The 22,758-nt window shown below is 26.1% G+C and overlaps 1 protein-coding gene across 2 annotated transcripts in view; it reads right to left on the bottom strand.

Moving 5' to 3' along the window:
* Positions 1-22,758, bottom strand: part of LOC107441918 (solute carrier family 35 member F3) — a 229,983-nt gene that overhangs the window by 42,512 nt on the left and 164,713 nt on the right. Inside the window, exon 1 of one of the 2 annotated variants that reach the window (XM_043043121.3) lies at positions 9,936-10,209. The exons of the other annotated variant lie outside the window; for it this stretch is intronic. Coding sequence (XP_042899055.2) covers positions 9,936-10,128 — 193 coding nt within the window. The 5' untranslated portion in view covers positions 10,129-10,209. Of the gene's footprint in view, positions 1-9,935; positions 10,210-22,758 lie in introns of those variants that run through there. 2 annotated transcript variants of the gene reach the window in all.

The raw sequence follows: 22,758 nt of genomic DNA, 5'->3' as shown, positions 1-22,758 counted from the left end.
TTTTTTCACGGCTGATGATAATAAAATGATTTTTATTATCATTATTCGCTGATGCAATGTTTTTTTTTCAAAAATTAGTAAGCTTTATAAAATTGTTGTTAATCATTAGCTTTTGAGTTCATTAAGAAATATTTATCAACAGTTTTTTTTTTTTCATGTTTTGTCCCTTTTTATTTATAAGTAAAAATGGCTTACTTCGAAATAAGATCTTCAACATTTAATACATCGTTGCTAGGCAATAGAAATCTCATAACAATAAACTGTGTAATCTTAAAAATGTCACAAACTATGAATCAAGTTTTTAAAGTGGCAGCCCATCAATAAAGTATTTTTATGTCAGAGTGGCAATTTTAAAAAAAAGAATAAAAAAGTGACGAAAATACAAGCATAATTTGAACTATTTAAGTACTCAAACTCCAATGGAACGTATTATTAAATAAAGGGGGAAATTAACAATTAAAACTGTTTTTGACACATAGAATATCAAATTAAAAATTTTAAAATCTATTTCGATAAATAACAAAAAATAGTACGTGTTTAAAGCTGTACTACTGTGACTAGAACCATTGTTGTTGATGCATTTGTTTTAGACAGATAAATCCCATTATCGGCTCCTTCATCGATACAGTATATTCGAAAATCTTTGGTTGTCATTAATAAAAACTACAACGATACTTAGCTGTACATTTTTTTTTCATTTATCTCTCAGTTCTTATATCTTCGTTATATTATTTATCTATTACTCTATTTATTGCACAGATTTACATTACATACACGTACCGGCCAACTCTTCCGGATTTTCCGGAAGATTTTATTTTCATATTTAAAGTGGTAGTAATTATATACTATTTTTTCTTTTATAATCTTAATTTTTAAATGATACTGATCACCACTATTCTTACAAAAATTAAGCACATATATTAATATGCGTTGCTATCATGGTTGTCAACTTAAGGTTTCTCAAATACAACGTACTTGTTTGCTTAAAATTGAAGTTTTAATTCCATTTTAATACCACTGGGAAAAATGATAATGGAAGGGATTAAAAGTTGGCAAGTATGCATACATTTACGATATACATTTACACATTTCTCAATATATTCGTCAGCATTATTTGGCAATTTTAATATTTATATTATTAATTTATTGTTCATACTCTTTAGTCATCACGATATTTACCTCTTTTTGCATTTTATTTAAAATAAAATTGTTTATCAGAACAATTCCAATCAAAGCAATGAAAAATCTTATTTAAAATGAAAGGCTTAAAATGAAAAATGGTGTTCTTTTATAACCTATCAATTCTATAAAAATTAACTTATCACGCTGGTTGAATTACCATTCACATTACATTAGACGGTCAATAATTTACATGATGTCTTTGATTAGTTATACTGATTCTAAAAATATGTTTTCTAAAGCGCAGTAGATTCAGTTCATATAATTAAAGTAAAATAATAAAATATATATATTCAAATTTGCAAAAAAAAACTAGTAATTTACTTTTTGTATTTTGACTTAAAACTTTTAACAAATTTTTATAGTTAATAAAGATAATGATGAAAATTAAAGATGTGTAAATAAATAAACGAAAATAAAATAACGATGTGTATATAAAAAAAGACGGAAAACAAAGATGAATTTAAAAAATAAATGTGTAGATAAATTCGCAATGATAACCAATCAAAATTATTAGGCGTTCATTTTATCCCTTTATCAGACTAATTCTGTGGAGTCAAATATGTGTTTTTGCAATGAAATATATTGAGACCATTTAGTTTAATAGTGTTTTACTTTGTTGTATAAGTAAGTTCACAGCATGAAATTAATGATGGAATTAAAAAATTAATGTGGAGATGTAATTTGTAATGGCAACCAAACAAAATTGTTAGGAGTACAATTTATTATTATAAACAAATATTTGACTCTACCGATTAGATATCGATTCTAAGATTAATATTTTATAAGATTTATTAGCTGGCTAAAATTTTAGTTTCATTTTATAAGTATGTTCATCACCTGGAAAAAAAATGATTTTGTAACATTTGTTGCGATCAATGGACGGCCAAAATCAAAGAACGAAATGAATTTGTTAAAAAGTATTTAACAAACAGTAAAGATGCAACAAAATATTTAATAACTATTTGCATCAGCGTAAGTCAGCAACAGAATATTTAAGTGCAAAATGATGTTTAAAATGAACATGAAAAATCCTCAAATAAACTGTGTTTAAATATAAATAAAAACTAATGAAAAAGGTGTGTAAGAATAGAATAGATATTATAAATAGTTAATTTTTTTTTCTATCAAATTCTATATTGGCTTGTGCATTATCTCATATTTTATTCCAAAACTTTCATTTAAAAAAAAAAAAACATTTAATTTATTTATTTTCAAAAGTATTCAAATAGAGAAAAAAAGAAAATTAAATTGATGTAGTACGTGTCAGTATACTTTGACCTTCATGTGAACTCTAAAAGGTAATGGATATTCTCACTTTTCAAAAAAGCAATATATTTTCTGGTGTCAATAGATGTACTTCTTCGATTTGGTAATCGAAAAAAGAAATTCCACTTTCCTTTTATCCATAATAGAATAACAGCTGGAATACAAAGGAATATATTTTTTCCGCTCATCAAGAAAAGCTAAGGAAATAATTTATATATAAATTAGCTAAATGCATCCGCGAAGTTCAATATTTTTGTTTGTATGTTTCGTGGCAATTTTTTTAATATTCTTCATTTTCTTAATTATTTAGTTACACGTGTTAGCCCATAAAACAAGCTTTTTAGAGTAATTCTGATCTTACTGTTGTTAATTATGCTGTTGTATAAACTACCACAGACTATTCAAAGTTGTTAATTTGTCTTTATATGTTTTGGAAATTCGTTGTGAAGTTAAAGAAAATTATTTTTTATTAGTTAAGAGAAACAGAACAATTATTCATATGCATGCACTTCTTTTATGTAGGTAACAGGAATATTCATAGTAATACTGAACATTTATGTTCATAATAATACTGAAGTACTTAGCCCAAATAGTGCTCGAGGAATTAAAGTGCAAAATTGAGATTTTTTTTCAGTTTTTGCTCAGAATATTTTTTGACGCTTTTCTTATAAGATATTAGATATAATTTAATTTTAAACAATGTATGCATATCTTGAATTTTAAAGATTTATGGTCAAATAATTATAATGACTTTTTTTAATAAAATAATATTTAGCGCAATGTTTAGTTGAGTTTAAATACCATTTGCATTGTTTAAATATCATATTTTAATTCATCCTATGAAACTATAACGATTGTTCGTAAAATTCCAAAAACGTAGCCAAAAATTCCTTATATATTCCATTTCCTATTCGGCATACTAAACTTCAATAAAAAATAATAGTATTGCTTTTATAAAGCTTCAAATCTTAAATAAATCATATTTATCATAATAATGTACCTGTCACAAAAATGATTAAATTATGTTTTCAAATCTCAAGACAGATATTAAATTATATCTAAACTATCTCCTTTTGCATTATTCTTACTGTACAGAGGCCTAAATGTCTAGAAGTGCTTATATTTTCTCCTTAGAATACAGCATATTAATTTTTTGAACCCAGAATTATAAACTTTTATTTATTTTTCAAAAGTAGACATAAACACTGAAGACAGTGTGAATTTAAATGGTTTAAAGAACTGCAGTACAAAAAAGTAAGGTAAAAACTTCCAGAATATGGTAAAATTTACTTTAAGACTCTATAGGAAGCTTTGGTAATGATTTTGGCAAAAACTAGCATTAAATATTGTTTCATAATATGCGTTAAAATTTGGTGATCATAAAATTTGATACTTTTTCTATGATATCTTAAGGTATGGCATAAAAATCATTTATTTAATTAAATTTACGTTTCAGTTGTTTATTTTAACTAAAATTAAAGAATATGAATGTGCCCAGCGATAATGATTTAAATATCGTACGTTTTAATTTTATTTCCAAAAATGTATATTTTTCTAACAGAAATGTTTTTACTGTAGAGTAATTTTACTAGGATTCTTTCTCCGTATATATTATGTAGAAAAACCTATTGTTCAATCTGTTTAGTAGATCAAAAACTAATCATTATTCGAAATAAGCCTCAAGAGAAATAAACAAAAAAAACATTATTAAAAATTGCTATGTAAAACAAAGACAAATTCATTGTTTTCTAACAAGTGTACATAATAAAGCCATTTCCATTCACTATTCAACCAGAATTGGAACTCGGGTCTCCAATTCTCTACACAAAATGAGGCCCAATCTTAATTGCTTCATCGAAATTCGTAATCGATCGAAATCATGATCTATCATAACGTAATAGAAAATCTTAAGTTTATTAAAATTTTAATCATTTGTTTCTGAGATAATTATTAACATGTTTAAAAATACTTTGTTATTTTGTTTGAAAACCGAGAAAAAAGTTTCGTTTCTTTCTCAATCAAAATGTTATATTTTTATACCCACGATCCAAAAACACTTTTAGAAATTAAGAGAACATGTTAAGAACATGTTTAGAAATTAAGAAAGCATGTTATGTTTTTAAAGAACAAAAGTGTTTCTGTAATGCAAGTCAAACATTTTGTGACATTCGTGTTTTTTTCGCATTTATTTTGAAACTATATTTGAAGGTTCAAAAAATTTATTACTGTGGTTCAATTCCGAATAAAATATTTTATTATCGTTGCTCTTAGAACATTGAACTCATACAAATCAATATTTAAAAAGAACATGTGTTGCATGTCAATCGGAAAAACTCTAGCCTGTAATTAACACGAGTTTAGGGCAGAAACAAAAAGTGTCCATGTGTCAAAAGTCCGTTGTATCCCACGGGATGTTAAACATTCTAACTGACAAATGAAAACGCTGAAATTTATTATTACTCTTTGACTTCAATCTTAACGCACCAATGATTATTGTATGGTTTTGGTTTTTTCTAGCTTATTTATTTTTAACTATGGAGAATATGTTTAGTATTCAGTTTTGTGCATAATTTTCTGTTTCTAGCAACTAAGATATAATAATAAATTTATTTCTCCGGATGTTTCAACGATATGCAAATCGATGTATTTTTCTAGTCTGCAAAAAATCTAAGTTATTATTACAATGAAAAATCGTTATTATTACAGTGAAATATAAAAAGAACTATTTTGTTATACTGTGTTTTAAATATTGACAAAATTGATTATTTTTCAACAAAATAATGCAACTAAATTGTGCTACAATTATTTGAAATTAAAAAAAAGGTTAAAAAAATTCCTCTAGTAATGTCATGACCTCAACGATCATCAGACCTCTACCTGAATGAGTAACAGTTGGTCTAGTTAACCTGTTCAGAGATTTGTATAATGGCTCAAATAAAGCTTTAAAAATTGCGATTCGATTGCGCCAATGTTTAAAATACAAGTGGGAAAATAGTGGCAATAAAATACTACAGAGTTCAGCCTCTCAAAAGCCAAGACTGTGTAAAGGTGTAATGCTTAAATAAAGAAGCGATATCGATGAAAGCCAAGGAAAGTAAAATAGCTTTTGTGATCAATAAGGATATTTTATATTTTGTTAGAATATTTAAAACATAGCATAACAAATAAAATTTATTTTATTTTTCACTGTGTTAGTTAAGATTTTTCTCTTCAGACGAAAACTTTTGTTTTCTAGTGCGTCTTTTTACCTTTGAAATACCGTCGAAGGAAAAAAAATTGTTAACGAGATAATACACCGAAGAGCCATTACATTACGACCACCCTCCATCTATAACAATGGGCTCGCCCAGGTTTTCAGGGTTTCTCGCCCAGGAACAATGTTTTCATGGGGCACATTAGGACCCATAATACTCATTGAACAATTCCTGAAGTCTGTAAGCTACTTGAATAAAGTTCACCAACTCATGGTAACAGTTTTTTCTGTGGAGGATGGTGTTTATCAACAGGATAGTGCACCATGTCATAAGGGTCGAATCGTTATGTATTGGTTCGAGGAACATTCCAGTGACTTTCAAGTCATGTCTTGTCCCCCAAAATCATCTGACGTTAATCCAATAGAGCATTTGTGGTCCGACTTGGAAAACCAAATTCGTTCTGCCACGCTACCCCCTCACAATGTGAGGGAATAGCAGGACCAGTTGGTCAGGGCTTGGTACCAGATACCTCAGACTACCTATCAGCGCCTTGTGGAATCAATGCCACGGCGGGTGCTAGCAGTTTTGAGGGCTAAAGGTGGTCTTACATGTTATTAGCATGGTGGTAATAATGTAATGGCTCTTCGGTGCAAATAAAAAAGCTAAACATTTGCGAAGTGGCTTATTCATCAATTTATTTAATACTTCCAACATAAACTGAAAATAGAATTTGTTATAAAAATTCGCTTTCAACTTTAAACACACGATTTATTTCTTTTCGCACAAATCTAAGCTTTAATGAAATGTTAAGCATCAATTTTGAAATATTTTCTGTTATAATTCTACCATCTAAAGATAATTAATTATAAATTGAGGTATTACACCAATTTAACTTTTATCTTTATAAATTAACTATTAATTAAACATGGATTGCAATTTAAAAATATTGTTAGCTTTTGGTTATAATTTAAACATTTCTTAAATATTGATAACAAATTAAATATATTTTGAAATTATTAATTATAATTCAAGTAATCACTATAATCTCTTCTTGTACTAAAATAAAACTAAAAATCAATTTCAAAAAAGTCTTTAATATGTAAATATCTAATAAATATTTATCTATTATGAGACGTAAATAAAGTATTGATTTAACATTGATTATTATTTAAATATATTAATAACTTTTTTATTATACCTTAACCATTTCTTAAATATTGATTACAGTTTAAGCATACTGCGAAATTAATGATTACAAATTAATTTATAACTATATTCTCTTCTAATACAAAAATAAATAAAACTAAATATTATTTTAAAAATACAAGACATAAATAGATAATATTATGCTAATTAGGGATAACAATCGTTCCTTATTTTATCATTTGCAAAATTTATGACATTTAATTAGCACTTTTTAATAGCATTATTATCATTTTAAAAAATAATTTATTTGTCGTGTCTTGAAAATTGTTGATTGTTAAAATTTAACTACTTATTTCCTGATCCATTTAAATGTTATCATTAGTTTGAATGAGGATTCAAATCAGTAAATCAGTAATCTTCATTTTTTGACTATTTTAATTTTTATTATTTCTATTTTTCTTAATTAACAATTAATTCCATCGATCCAGAAATTTATGTTTTGCTTAAATTTATGTCTTGTTTACTTATGTTTTGCTTAAATTTATGTCTTGTTTACTTATGTTTTGCTAAGTTTATCAAAGGCATTTTTCAAATACTAGCAATAACTGAAAATCATTTCTTTTTTTTAATATAATAATCACCTTTATAAATAGAAATAAAATTGAAAATTAGCAACTGAAACTTAATTTTTAACTCCTCTTTTTGATATGCATAATAAAAAGAGTCAAACATACTTGAACTACTTTCCTTATTGTATTATAAAAATATTCATAATTAATTAACCTCATTCATTTTCGAGACTCCATATGATTAATTTTGGCACTTTTAAGCTTATTATATATAAAACTGGTCTATGACAGATATATATTTATTAGTCTGAACAGCCTATCCAATTCCGGGAATAAGACTACTAATGTTCAACTCCGTAGCCTTATAATTCTGAACCAATCCAGAAGATAAGGAAACTCCTGGAGCAGTACCCCCACAGGATTTGTTAAGGGAGCATGGAGGACTATGTGACGTGACAGATTTAACGTGCACCAGTCACCATTTATCACACGGGGAGTTTTCAGCCGGCGGGGATCGAACCCACGACTTCTTGGACAAGGACTCAGTGCCCTAGTAAATAAGCTATCCCGACCCCTTATGATAAGTTATTTATAAAATTTTCAAAATTCTATATTCAGGATAAGTTAGATCTACAGCATGTAGCAAACAAACTATAAATATAACTTTCTAACAGCCGTTAAAAATGGTTAATTTTTATCAAACAATACACTTAGTGTATATTACCTACAAGTAACATAAAATTTGAGATAAATAAAGCAATATTATAAAGAAATCAATTTTCTGAATAAATCAATATAAAATTTTAAAAAAAAGTGATGTAACACATCAACAGCCAATAATGCCACATTATTAATTCGTTTTTTCTTATTCTTTATTATTATTATTACTAAACTGTTAATTTCAAATTGAAAGTATTGCTTTGCATCTTGCGAAAAAACACTTTGAGAGTAAAAAAAATATATATATATTGCAACATTTTACAATAAAAGTAGTTTTCGTTTTGCTTCCGTTGCGCAATTATTGAATAATAAATTACTTTTTCGGAAATTGCAAAGCATATATTAGCATTTTATTAACCTTACTATATCTAAATAACCTTTTTGATGAAAATAATTTAACGATTTTTTTTTAGCAACCGAAAATTATATGATGTAACGAAGCAAATTTGTAATAACAGTTACAATAGTAGCAAAGCAAAATGATTAGGTTATTTCATTCCAAATAGAACCAAGTACTTATTCTTTGAAACTACGATTTTGTCAGTAAAATGAAAGAATTTTAGGATTTTTCAATTAAATTAAAAACATCAAATGATTTAAAGTTTGCATGCAACTATATATCCATCGTAAATAAGCGAAAATGTTTGCGTAACAAGGAAGGTGATTGCAAACTTCGAATTTCGCCATTTTTTATAAAATTCAGCTCTATAACTAATTTCTTATATCTTAATTAGAGAGAAAAAGCACCACGTTTCGTAACATCAAGGTAAATTGGCAGAATCACGTGATTCATTGTAAAAATATTCAAATATTTTTTCAAGATTTAAGTTTAAATAGATTTAATTGTTTTATCTATGAATTTAAAAGCATATTTCACACACTGAGAAAAAGGTACTGTCAAAACTTCCAGAATATGGAAAAGCTTACCCTAATTCAGGCTTCACCAAAACACAAATAAACTCAGTATTTTAAAACGAGGAGCTTTGATATTGAATTTGGTAAAATTGCAATAAAATGTGATTCTATAACGTGTGATAAAATTTGGTAAATGAATTAAAATCTCGGTATTTTGTCATAATAACTTAGAGCATGGCATAAAAACTATTTTTGCTTTTTCAATTTTGTACTTAACTAAACAGGTAGTAATAAGATCTATGAAAACCAAAATTTTCGGTAAACCGTTACCATACGAAAAGCCATCCGTTACAAAACATTATAATACAAAACATTATACACAAAAACATTATAATCGAAATTAATATCCAATAATCTTTAGGTTAAATCTTCGAAATTAACTTAAGTGAAAAACTGAACTTATAGAAGCAAATTTTGAACTTATTTAATATGTGTTACTTAATTTGTACTTTATTAATTATCGAATTATTAATTAATTTTGAAATAATTTTTATAATTAATTATTAATTATGACTAAGACGTAGAATACCTCAAAAATTAATGAACAAGAAGTTTTAAACATAAAAATCAAGCAATTACTAAAACGAGACACTTGACTGAAACAATTAAAAGATTAGAGTATGTTTTTATACACCGAATAAGCAAAGTCAATAACACGTAAAATATAACTTTAAAAAAAATTAACCTTAAAAATACCAATTTAAGTTGCGATTAAATGCAATTTAATTCCTCTAAATCTACTTAAAAACTTGCGACTTTAAAGTCGATAGCATTTTGATTTCACGATTTCTTAAAAATTCTGAACTAATAAAAAAATAATTTATAAATTAAAATTTAAAATTAGTAGAGAAATGTTTTACTTAGCATCTGAATGAAGAAATTGACAGTTATCGTACTTTAAATAAAAAAAACGCAGGACATTTTAAAAAATGAATTTTCTTACCAGATTCAGCTTCACTAAAAGAATCGCTGTCATTGTCAACGTTCGGCAGTTTTCTTGATTTACAACAATTTCTCCGATTTGATCTACACTCACCAATAGAAACTATTTGTAAATCTAATGATTGTAGTGAATCACTTTTTTCAGGCTTTTGATCCAGGCCTGCCATTTTATACAATTTCTTGAAGACTAACATTTACTTATGTACACAAAATTTATTTTAATTTTAAAAAAAATAATTCAAGCAATGCCTAAAAATAATTTCTAATTTTTTTTAAAATTATTTAAAAGAAACTATTATTTTTGACAATATATGCTTGTTTTTACGTCTATATTTTTGCAAAAATGCAAATGAAGGGGTATAAAATTATTAATTATAAAAATAAAACTTCACCAAACAGTAGAGAAAATTTCTTCAAGATTAAATTTACTCCATTAAGAAACTACTCTATTATTAGATATGATTAATACAAAGCTTTATTCAGATTGATTAATATTTCTATATCAGCATACATTAAAAAATATTACTTTAAACATTTTTGCTTAAATAACTAACACTTTCTTAAATGAATGTTGTCATGATTAAAACTTAGTTAAATGAAATCATCTAACTCAAAAATAAAGATCCTCAAGAAGAACTGTTGGAAACAAATAAAAACGAAAGCTCAGTTACAGGTTGCTTTAGCGGTTTCGAGGAATGATCAGCAAGCAAAACCGTAATGGAGAACCAAACATAGCGACCAAAGTTGTTCTCGGGTTGTCAGTGCGAACCATTGATTGAAAATCTCCAGGTAACCACGTGACACTTATGTCCACTAACAAAAAAAAATATAAAATAAAAGAGATTGTTTTCATGGACAGCCCACTTATTGAGCCATGATTTTGCAGTTATCGCCTCTTTGGCGTGCGGTGATCGAACCATTGATTTTAGTTAAATCGATGGAGAGACAATTATTTGAATACGAGCACGCACTGTTCTGAAGAAAATGTTCTTCCATTCTTCCAATTAATGTTCCGAAATAAAAGAGAAGTTAACCTTGAAAAGGTACTCCTTATTATGCGTGTTAAATTGATTGGATGAATAAGTCATTCCTGGGGGAGAAGAAATTTCTATTTAGTGTGTAATGAAAATTAAACTCAAAACATATTAATTCAAAAATGTTTGCACGTTTTTACTGAAAGACTAGTTAATTAAAAAATCTTTCGGAAATGGCTAGTACAACATTTGTAGTTATATATATATATATATATATATATATATATATATATATATATATATATATATATATATATATATATATATATATATATATATATATATATATATATATATATATATATATATATATATATATATATATATATATATAGTTATATATATATATATATATATATATATATATATATATATATATATATATATATATATATATATATACATATATATATATATATATATATATATATATATATATATATATATATATATATATATATATATATATATATATATATATATATATATTTGATATACGAAAGGCAAATATAATTTTCTTGTGAGATTGTATTAATTTTGTCTGTAACATGGCGAGTAAACAAAATTCAGTTGCAGTGGAATCTATTGTTTTAAAAAAGTATAATTTGAACTCATTTATAACAAGAAATTAGGAACAGAGACACTTTGCTTGTTTAAATAACTTATGCACCAGCCGACCACAAAATGCTAATTTTCCAAAATATAGTTTAATTAAAAGCAATAATCACGATCCTAGAAAAAAAATAAAAGAACTTTTTCTATTTTAAATGAATAATCCTAAGAAACTGAAGCGGAAACGCATACTTGATAATATAAAAACTTCAATTTCTCCGAAAACTTATAATAAAAACAACACGTAATAAAAGTCAACACGTTTTGAGCCCTTAAGTTTATGCAGAAAAGTAGTTTTAAAAATCTAGCTCAAGATATGTTGATGCATTGATTAGTTGCCAAAAACAGAGGCAAAGACTCATCAACTAAGAAATTAATTAAAGTAATTTTAATTACTTAGGATACTCCGGCTCTTAAGTTCATTTTCTAATGATTGTCTCTATGACGTTTAAATAAATTTGATGTCTGGTATTTTAATTAATCTTGAGTTAAGATTTATAAACATTTTAAGTAGTTAAATATTTGTATTCCAAAAACTTGCATCGTTTTCTTTCAAATTTTTATTGTCTGCTTAAAAAATGAAAAGTTAAAAAAAAATAATAATTGTTTAATATTTGAATTAGTACTATTTAGGTTTTATGTGATAAACAGCATCTCAAATTTTGGAAGCTAAAATCTTTACTTTTCTTAAATTTTATTATATTTCATGATGGTTATTAATTTATATTTTATTCCTTCGAACACACTTTATATTAGATAGACAATTTTAAAATAATCCTTAGTTAAACAAAAATGTCAACAACTACTGAAATAAAAACAATATAGGGAAGAGTGGGGTCAATTGTAACAGGGTACGATTGTAACAGAGCTAAAATTTCGAGTGTCGGGTTCTGGATTCGGTTCTTAGGTGGCGCACAAGGTGTATTTAATAAATCTACGTGTACACCTCTGCTGGCAACCATTTCTATGTACTTTTGAAAGCTTTACATCACAAAAGATATTCTCACGTTACGTAAGTACTCTTTTTGGTATTAAAATATTATTTTGTAAGAAAGTAATTTTGTTTAAGCAAATAAAAATTATTAGCCGAATATGTAAATGGACACCTTAATTAACATTTTAAAAAAAAAGATTAGTTTTGTTAATTAACTATCACTGTTTTTAACAAATGAAACTGAAATGGCGTCTTGGGGACGATTGTAACAGCTGAAAATAAATAATCTTATGTTTACAAACCATTACTTAACTCTTTAAGAACCACCAATAGTTTCCTATATCATTAATATTATGTTGCATGTGCAATATTTTATTTGTCACCTTTCACAGCATAAATTAAAATTTTTAACCCCTTAAAGTCAAAAGTTTAACCCCTTAGGTCTCTGCTCATTATTATTTTTTCTTCTAAAATATCACTACTGTTTTGATCAATAAGAAAATATATCACAACTTTGATAATATGTATAATTAACTATGTTTTAGTTGAATTTATGAACTGTTACAATTGACCCCATAAGTGGGGACAATTGTAACAAGTGCACATCTGTCAAAAATTGTTAATAACTAATGTAATAACACTTAAAATAAGGTTTTTTTTTTCTAGTAGATAGTCTACTTTACTCGTCTGTCAATTAATACTAATAATATATTGGATTTTTTGTTAGTTGAAAATAGTTAAGTAAAAAATTTTACAATTGACCCCACTCTCCCCTACTAAAAGGTAAAATAATTACATTCTGAAATACTGGAAAAAGTGAGTTATATGGAATGGATGGGAATAATCATTCATTTCAGATATTATAACGAAAAAAATATTTATAAATACATTGAAAAAAAACTTAGTATCGATTCTTTAAAAAAATCAATTTAGAAAAATGAAAATAATTTCAACAAAAAATATCTTAAAAGTTGATAATAATTGCAAAAGCAGGTTTTGAGTCAGGGAAATCATCAAAGTTAAAGCTTCGCAATTTCATACGCAGTGACGCTAATGGCAATATGGTCTGCGCTGTGTTCCGGCCAAATTTGCTGCGCATCGTCCTGAAGCAGGATGAACTGGAGTCGACGCCAAAGATTCAAACAAAGAGCGTAACAATGGCAGTTCAGTGATGATTATAATAAGAGATATCATAAATTTATATATCTTTCATCTTAAAATAGATATAAGAAATGTAACTCATATTCGACATTTATAAATACTATAAATATTAATAACGATGCGAAACTCTTACATTTGTTTTACATGATATTATATTTACAATAAAAAGTATGAAAAAATTAGCTTTCAAATTTTGCGAAACTAGATAAAAACTACTGTAGAATACTTGTATATTTTTATTCTTAGAAACATCCTTAAATTTAAAACTCACGCTTATACTTAATTTTAGAACATCCTAATTATAATAAGGATTCCAAATTGTAAGAATGCTTCATATGATGATAAGTAGCAATTGAAAATAAATTAAGTTAATTTATTAAATACTAAATTCATGCTAAATTCATGCTCAATTTAAATTCATGCTAAATTTCAGAGCTGTATAATAATAGAAATTATAAATTATAAGACTGCTTTTATGATGATAAACAGTAATTTAATATAAATTTTCTAGTTATTTAGTTAATCAATTAAAATCTATGTTAAATTTTAAAACAAAGCCAAATTTTAAAATAATAAAAATTCCATATTGTGAGACTACTTCATATCATGCTAAGTGTTTTAAAATAAATTTTCAATAGAGATCCCTAATTGTAAGGCAGCTTCATATGGAGAATAGTATTTTAAAATTAATTTCTAAATTTTGGACAAATGGAGGGATAATTTCTGAAGAATAAATTCATTCATAATAATTCAAATTAAAAAAAAAACATAATTCTTTAAAAATTTCAGAAAATATAGAGTTTTCTTAGAAACGGTTTCTCCTTTTCAAATTTATGTCTGTTTAGACAAAAAAAAGCACCCACCAAAACCTTTGAATAGCAATTTTTCGACAGGTTAAAAGCATTTTTAAAAAATTTCTATACTTCTATTAATTTGACTGGAGCATAAAATTGACGTCAGGAAAAAAAAAAATTTATTACCTTTGCTTGCATCTTAGATCATATCTCTAAAAATAATACAGATAAATTATTATATCAATGCATTTAAAAAATGAATATAAGTTAACTATTACAATCCAAATTTCAATGTAAGTCTCTTTTTTTCTGAATGTAGACAGTATTCTTTAAGAAGGATAACAAAAAAATAGGTCAACTAAAAATAGACTAAAAGTAATCAAGCACCAGCGTTCTTTTATCTATTTCTTAAGATAAATGTTTTATTAAAAGATACATTTCAATTTCCTGATTGTTACGTTCTATTTTGCTACTAATGATAAATATTGAGAATAACTTAATCTGAATATATTCACTGTAAATCCGTTTTACATTTTAAAAAAAGCTCAATTATTGAAAAAACGAATCAATTTTATTTTTGGTAAATAAGCTCAAACATTTTTTCCCTTTAATTTTTTTCCATTTTATTTAATTTTACAGAATTCATACATATTCTTAAAATTAATGTACTGCATTTTTAAAAAAAGAAACTGTTTCTTCTGCGCTGTCAAATTTTTCCCTCAAATATAAATAATATCTCTCTCAAGTTATAAAATAATATTTTTTGCAATTTCCTCTTAAAAACAATACATTGAAAGGATGAACACTTTATTTTAAGTTTACATCAAATCTAGCGTTCAAATATACTTTAAAGTGGGCAGGTTATGTCATTGATAATGTAAGATGTTTATACCAAGATCACGCGCATTCACACCATTCATAAATTGTTTTCGCCTCCAAACACACGGCTTTGTGAGTACTTTGGCTCGAATTACAATCGAGAGAAGTATAGCTTGATTTTATTAAGAATTAGTGGGAATTATACTTCCTAAACTATTATTATTTTAAATTACACCTTAAACCTAACATTACTGATTAGCATGTGTATCATATATTGTTGTAATTATCAATGTTATGGTACGGAACACCGAGATGGGTGAATAACTTAACACCAACTAGTGTAGTTTGACTACATCAGAAACTATCCTTAGGTCTTGGTGTAGTGAAACACAAACCCAAGAATTATCTGTCGCCTTTCACCATTTTACTTTGAAGTAGTTACCATCATTTTTGGTGTTGAGATATATTAAAAAATTTTACGAAGTATTTTCTATAGGCTAACAACTTACACTAACTTATTCTTTTTATAGAAGTAAATATACAATATCTATTCATAGAGGAACGTCTTATATATTTCGATAGGAATATTTTAAGAAAAATATTTGTTCATATTTTTTTATTTATTTTTATCATTAAAATACATTTTAATTATATTAATAAAAAGAAATTGAATTTGAAACAGGGAAAAAAATTCGCTAAATTTATATATATATATATATATATATATATATATATATATATATATATATATATATATATATATATATATATATATATATATATATATATATATATATATATATATATATATATATATATATATATATATATATATATATATATATATATATATATATTTAAAATGTGATACAAAAATTTGACTAAAGAATAAGTATTCCAAAAAAGTATTAAAAGGGTAAACAAAAATTTTTTATGTTTTTAAGAAATAAGAATTATTTTTTCCTGCAAGCAAGTGTAGATAAAGTATATCCTGAATTAATTATATCAAAGTCACAAACAAATTTCGAAAAATGTAAATCGCATTTTCTATCAAATAAATATTTTTTCCATGCACCTAAATTAAAATAATTAGTACTATTACAATAATTAAACTTAAAAACCCCAGTAAAATAATATTTTTCATGAAATTTATGGAATCAAACTAACACATAATTAGATAAAACAAAAAAATCATAACTTTTTCAACACATAAAATGTTTGAAAAAACTCAACTCAGCATTTTTTTATTTTTGGGAACGACTTTAAAAATAAGATTCTAACTAAAGAATCGAAGATTTAAAAAAAACAATGCCATTCAACAAGGTAAGTGTAATGCCCTAAATTTCAGGAAATATTGAATCTTTAATGCAGCAATTTCTTTTCAACAGTGAACTCTACTCTCAAATATGGTTATTTGAGAAACACCACCTGCCTCGGTAATTTCATTTTTTCATTCGGAAAATCGATTTTTCTATTACGATAATTCAGATTAATCAAAAACTGAGAGAACCATCTAAATTTTTAATGATGAAATTGCGAATCATTTACCCTTACCTGCCTAAACCGATTAATGGATGCCTAATTTTGAAGAAAACGATCATAAAAGTCCTTTTTTATTATTCAAGAAAACTATAAAAAAACTAAGTGTATATACAGTGTGCAAAGGATAATGGAGAACAGTTTCATTGAAAAATGTTAACATGTCTTGCGTATTTGTTTAAACAATATCTTTATGATTAGGGTCAGTTGGGGTAGTTAAAACTACTCTTGACCTTTTGCTATTTCAAACAGTATGCCTCCTTTAAAAAAATAAAAATAAATGTTTTAATAGTTCAAGGGGATTTTTCGATTCTTCAAAAATGCAGAAAAAATAATCAACATTCCAAATATTATGTTTAGGTTCTTAAAAGGGTGGTCATAACTACCCCACGAAATTTCTCAAAATGCGAAAATTTGGGGGATTCAGACCTCATGTGGGGGAAATATAACAACAACTGATTCATATTCTAGAACTATTGTTGACTCACTGTCAGTTCAATACCAGAATCAGTACTTCCCCCTTTTTACCTATTCCATACACTAGAAGGAATCGTGACTGAAAAGTTTTGTCTGATGATGCCTGTTTTTTTACTTTGTAACTGCTTTTAACTTTTCATAAAAATCCCAATACACTTTCTTGAATTATGTTAAATAGGTGCAATGACAGATGGTGCTTAGCTTTCTTCAGGGGAAATAAATGTGTCTTTTTATAAAGCCCAAAACGAGTCCTTCATTGGTTTACCACCCTTTAAAATACCAGACATAGAGGGTTTTTTTTTAAATGTAAAATGCAACAGAAGACGAAAGCTCTTGCCAGTCACGAAGATAAAATTGGTTCTTGTAAATAAACATTCAAAATTGCAACTCTTTTTTAAGAAACTATATTTCAAAGTACTATTATTTGAAGAAATAAACAACAAATGCTTAGTAGAAAATGTGCTATTTAAAAAAAATATGACATTTATTAATTTTGTTGTTGCTGTAGTTTATTTATGAATGAGCTATTTGCGGTTGTCTGAGAAACATCCCTAAAGACGAACCGAAGACATGCTATCACAATTTTGATTCCCTGCAGAGGAAATGGCACAGCCGCTTCGGTAACCCGTAACTGTGCACGAAGACGAACATTTTACGTTAGAACAGTTTAAATAGAAGCCATATCGCACACTCTCCGACCCTTCGCAGGCTGATCAAAGTGACCACAAATCAACACACTGATCACAGCCAATGATGCTTGATTTCAGTGATCTACTAGGAACCATATTGTGTTAACAATCAGTGTACTGCGGGACTTATTAATTGTGAATTTACTAACTAATTTAACATGTTTGAAAACCATTAAATATTTCAAAGAAATATTAAAAATGATAGAAATTTTCATATATTACTTCTTATAACTAGTTAAGCATATTTTCGTGTGATGCAATGCATTTTCGGAGGAAATATATACATTATTGATGACATTTGAGTAACTGAGTATAGAAGATAATATGGAGCGGCGGTTCCCAATTTTTTCCGGTTGTGAAATTTTAAATGATTGATCTTCTTTTGGCTGAAACTCGAGAGCAAATTTTAAACATTTAAATTAATAAAAGACTTTTAACTATTTTGAAAATATATCTTCTTCGTCTTCATTGGTCTGACAGCCCAGGATGGGCCCTTGCCTTCCGCAGAGTTGAACTCCAGGCTCTTCTACACTTGGCCAGAGACATCCAATTTGTGACTTTTAGAATATTTAAATCAATTTCGAGGCAGGCGAGCCATCTAAGTCTAGGTCTTCCTCTTTTTCGAGTGCCAAATGGTCTGGCAGAGAAGATCTTTTTTGTAATGCGGTTATTATCCATTCTTGATAGGTGTCCCGCCCATTTGATTCTCTGAATTGCAATATATTTGACTACGTCAGGTTCTTTAAAGTTCGGAGTTAGTTCTTCTTCTCCAGATATTGTTACATTTAATGCCACCAAATATGCTTCTTAAAATTTTTCTCTCAAACACTGAAATAGTGTGCTTTGAAAATATATATTGATCAAAATTTTATCTATCCCTTAATGGTCACATAATTTTGAATGAAAAAAAAGCACTCATTTCATATTCAAGAAAATTACATAAAACTAAATGTATATACAATATATGTATTCATTTTTGGATTTGGGATTAATTTTTAGCTTACATGTTTGATGAGTGCTGACATCTAGTTTAAAATATATCTCCAAATCAAAACGCATGACAAATAGTCTGGTATTGCCATCTGGTGTAGGGATTGAGAAATAAACATTATTCCGAGTATAAGAAATAGATTGCTTCAATCTTTCTGACGCGTTATTTTTAAACACACAAGTCCGGAAGCATCGCAGGTACAAGAAATCGATGGCCAAACTTCATCCCGTTATTTTGACAGGGGCGAGAAGGAAAGGATTAATTATTTTGAAAATATGAATTGAATGAAGAAGAATGATTTTTTTAACATATATTTTTATCTATATTAGTCATAAAATATAGTTTTAAGTCAGGTAGTAGCATTCACAGTCTAGTAACTAATAGCATGCAGTCTAGTTCTTAATTTTACTTTAATGCAAGCATAAACTTAAAATTGATTAGCTGTAAGCTAGCATACAATTAAAAAAAAAGAAGAAACTAAAGCTAAGAATGGCTATCAGACATCTACACTGATGAATTCGTTTATTTTTATTCCATGAGAAATACAAACGAAATTTGTCTTTAATACAAATCTTTTGTTTAATTTTTTCATTATATTGTTCTTAGACTAACAATGCTTTGAAATTTCTTTTTTCACAAACATTTTAATCAAATACTATCATAAAACCAACAGAAATATTGCATAATAGACTATTAACTCGGTATAAAATTACTGCATTTCAAAATCATAGCTGATTTAAGAAAATCCCTAACTCTCAAAACATGTCTGACACATCCACGGAAGAGACTATATTGTAAACACTAATACAGAGAATTTTAAGAGAAAATAATAAAATTGGTTTAACTACTTTAACTATTGTATATAACTGCTTATATATATTTTATTCATTTTGAAAAATTAGTGATAAGTGCTAACTAATAATTCCTAACTAAGAAAAAATAATCATTTTACAAGTGCTTTTTTTCCGTAAAATTTATTGCTTTATTTTTCTTGATATAGAAAAAAAAAAGTAGCGAAAGACAAGAATAAAACACTTAAACTCTGCATTTATTTCCAAGCTACTGTAAAGTTTTTTTCTTCTCGAAACAAAAAGTTGCTCAAACCACTATTACATGGTGGCGCCATCTCACTAATTGTTCCAAAACTAAATACGAATAAAATAATTTTATGTATTTCATGTTTTTTACTAAAGTTACATTTTTTATTTGTTTAAAAAAATTCTGATAAATTTAAAATTGCAAATAACTGTTACTCACCTTGAATCTTGGCTCTTTGAATAATTCTAGATTCTCGAGCGGAAGAGTTAATTATTTCTGTGAAATTTTAAAACTTTATTTAATGATCTCTGACAGAATTTTTTTTCCAATTATTGCTAGCTTTTATTATTTTTTTAAATATGTTTACACAACTATTGCGTAACCCTTTCTTAAACGTAACTAAATTTCATATAGAAATTATCTTTAGGCAGATACTGAAAGTTCTTAGAAAGCCAATTGCGTGTTCCATCTTTATTAAAAAAACGTCAAATAAATAAAAATTATGAGGGTGATAAAAAACGAATTGCAAAGAGGATCCATAATATTCAACGGCATTTCTCCGGATAAGAAGGTGCAATAAGAAGGTTTTATTGCAATCAATACCTTATTACTTTTAAAATTGATTTAGATTTTTATTTAACCTTTACTTAAAATTAATCGAGTTTGTAGAAACAGTTATCTTAAAACATACTAACAAACAACTTTAAATTCAACAAGTAATTTCCAACGTATAGAAAATTGATAAACCTTATTACTCATCCCTTCATTGAATTTAAAACTCTTTCTTGTAGGCTAAAAATTTTTATCTTACATGAGATTGCATTCGCCTTACCTTAATTTTAGTAATTAACGTTAGAAAGACTCAATTTGCAAAATTTTTCTCATAATTTTTTATAGAATTCATTATTTGTGTTGGAACAACTTCTTAAAATCACGTATTAGTTCGTTATAATAAAAATCACCGTTTCTAATAGTTAATAGTACAATAATACAATAATAATAAGAGTACAATAATAATTAATAGTAGTAATAATTTCCCAAAGTAAAAAGCAGAAAGTTTCTGTCTTAATATTTTTTCTTTACTTGCTTACAAAGGAGCTGGTAACTAACTTATAACGTACTTTATTGTATATATATATATTTATTGTATATGTATATATATATATATATATATATATATATATATATATATATATATATATATATATATATATATATATATATATATATATATATATATATATATATATATATATATATATATATATATATATGATAATTAAAAACAAAATATGCGGTATTTATTGGAAAAACATTTTTCGTTCAGCAATTCTTTCGTTCATGTGGTTACAGTTTACCGAAAATTCAGGTTTGCAAAACCATAGTTCCTCTAAAAAATACGAAACTTAAAAGTAAATTAAACGGAATTAACGAATTTTATGCCATGCTATAAGGTTTTATGATAAAACTACCAAATTTTATTTCGTATAATAAAATAATATTTTATAATTAATTTTATCGAAATCATTACCAAAGTGCTTTAGCAAAAATTACTGAGCTTTTTGTGTTCCCACACAACCAAAAACACAGTAAATTTTACCATATTCTAGCGGATTTCACCATTGTTTTTTCTCTGTAAAGAGTTTAAGCTAAATCAGCTATGTGTCTATAACCTATCTATAGCTGTACATTATTGTTTTTAAATTACTGCAGAATATAAATAAACTTACAATTTTTACCCTCATTTAAGATAAGTATTGCTCGATAGAAGTTAGAGTAAAAGAACGGTCTATTGAAAACAGAGTTTTATCAGACAAATCAATAATAAAGGATATTGATTTACCTTACGAGTGAAAGAAACTATTATATTCTTCATTGTATGACCTTAGTTTAAATTTATTTACATCAGTTTACGAAATATAAGATTTAAAAAAAAGACTTTTAGTTATGTCGGTATTGCACCGACTATGATTTATTAAACCTTATTATGTACTGGAAAATGACAATAAATAAGGGATGTGGATTGTCCTTTACATAAATTTCGTATCCAAAATTAAATAACGGAGTTAATAAATAAAATATACTGAATCAATTTGAGTTTTATCAATATTTTAATCTGGGCAACAGGGTAATATGGTTATTTAAAAGGGAATGTTTATGAAGCACGATGAAAAAATATTGATTTTTAGTTTTTACCTTATATCTTTAAATGATCTAAAAATAAATTTTATGATTATTTGATGAAAGTTGTACATTTTAATATTTTTCCAAAAATTATTACTTATTCGAAAAAGTTTTCACAAAAATCGCCTCAACTAAAAGCGGTTTCTTTGCTATTGTTCTATCAATAAGTTTTTTTAAATTACAACAGGTTGATACTGTATTCTAAAATTAAAATTTCAGATAGTGTCATAATTTTTTTTTTAAATAAATAAAAAAATTTAGAAATATTTAGTGGATTTTTAGAAATATTTTAGAAATATTTAAATAAGACAAGTTCTGACAAGCTTATCAATATTTATTTTATTTTAGTATTTTATAGTTAATTGTTTGATAATTATAAATCTTTATATACCTATAACTTGAAAAGAAAAAATTTATAAATAAATAATCTAATTATAAATAACTAAGTAACTATACATTCAATATATAGAATAATTTATATTAAACATTTGTTTTTCTCTCGTTTTAACGTTTTTAGTATATCATTTATAAAAATAATTCCAATGCATTTTC

The sequence above is a fragment of the Parasteatoda tepidariorum genome, chromosome 6 (assembly GCF_982258835.1).
Source record: "Parasteatoda tepidariorum strain Cologne lab strain chromosome 6, Ptep-v5.0, whole genome shotgun sequence".
In the NCBI taxonomy this organism is placed as follows: domain Eukaryota; kingdom Metazoa; phylum Arthropoda; class Arachnida; order Araneae; family Theridiidae; genus Parasteatoda; species Parasteatoda tepidariorum.
The sequence above is the reverse complement of the archived record's forward strand: the minus strand, read 5'-3'. Positions and strand labels throughout refer to the sequence as shown.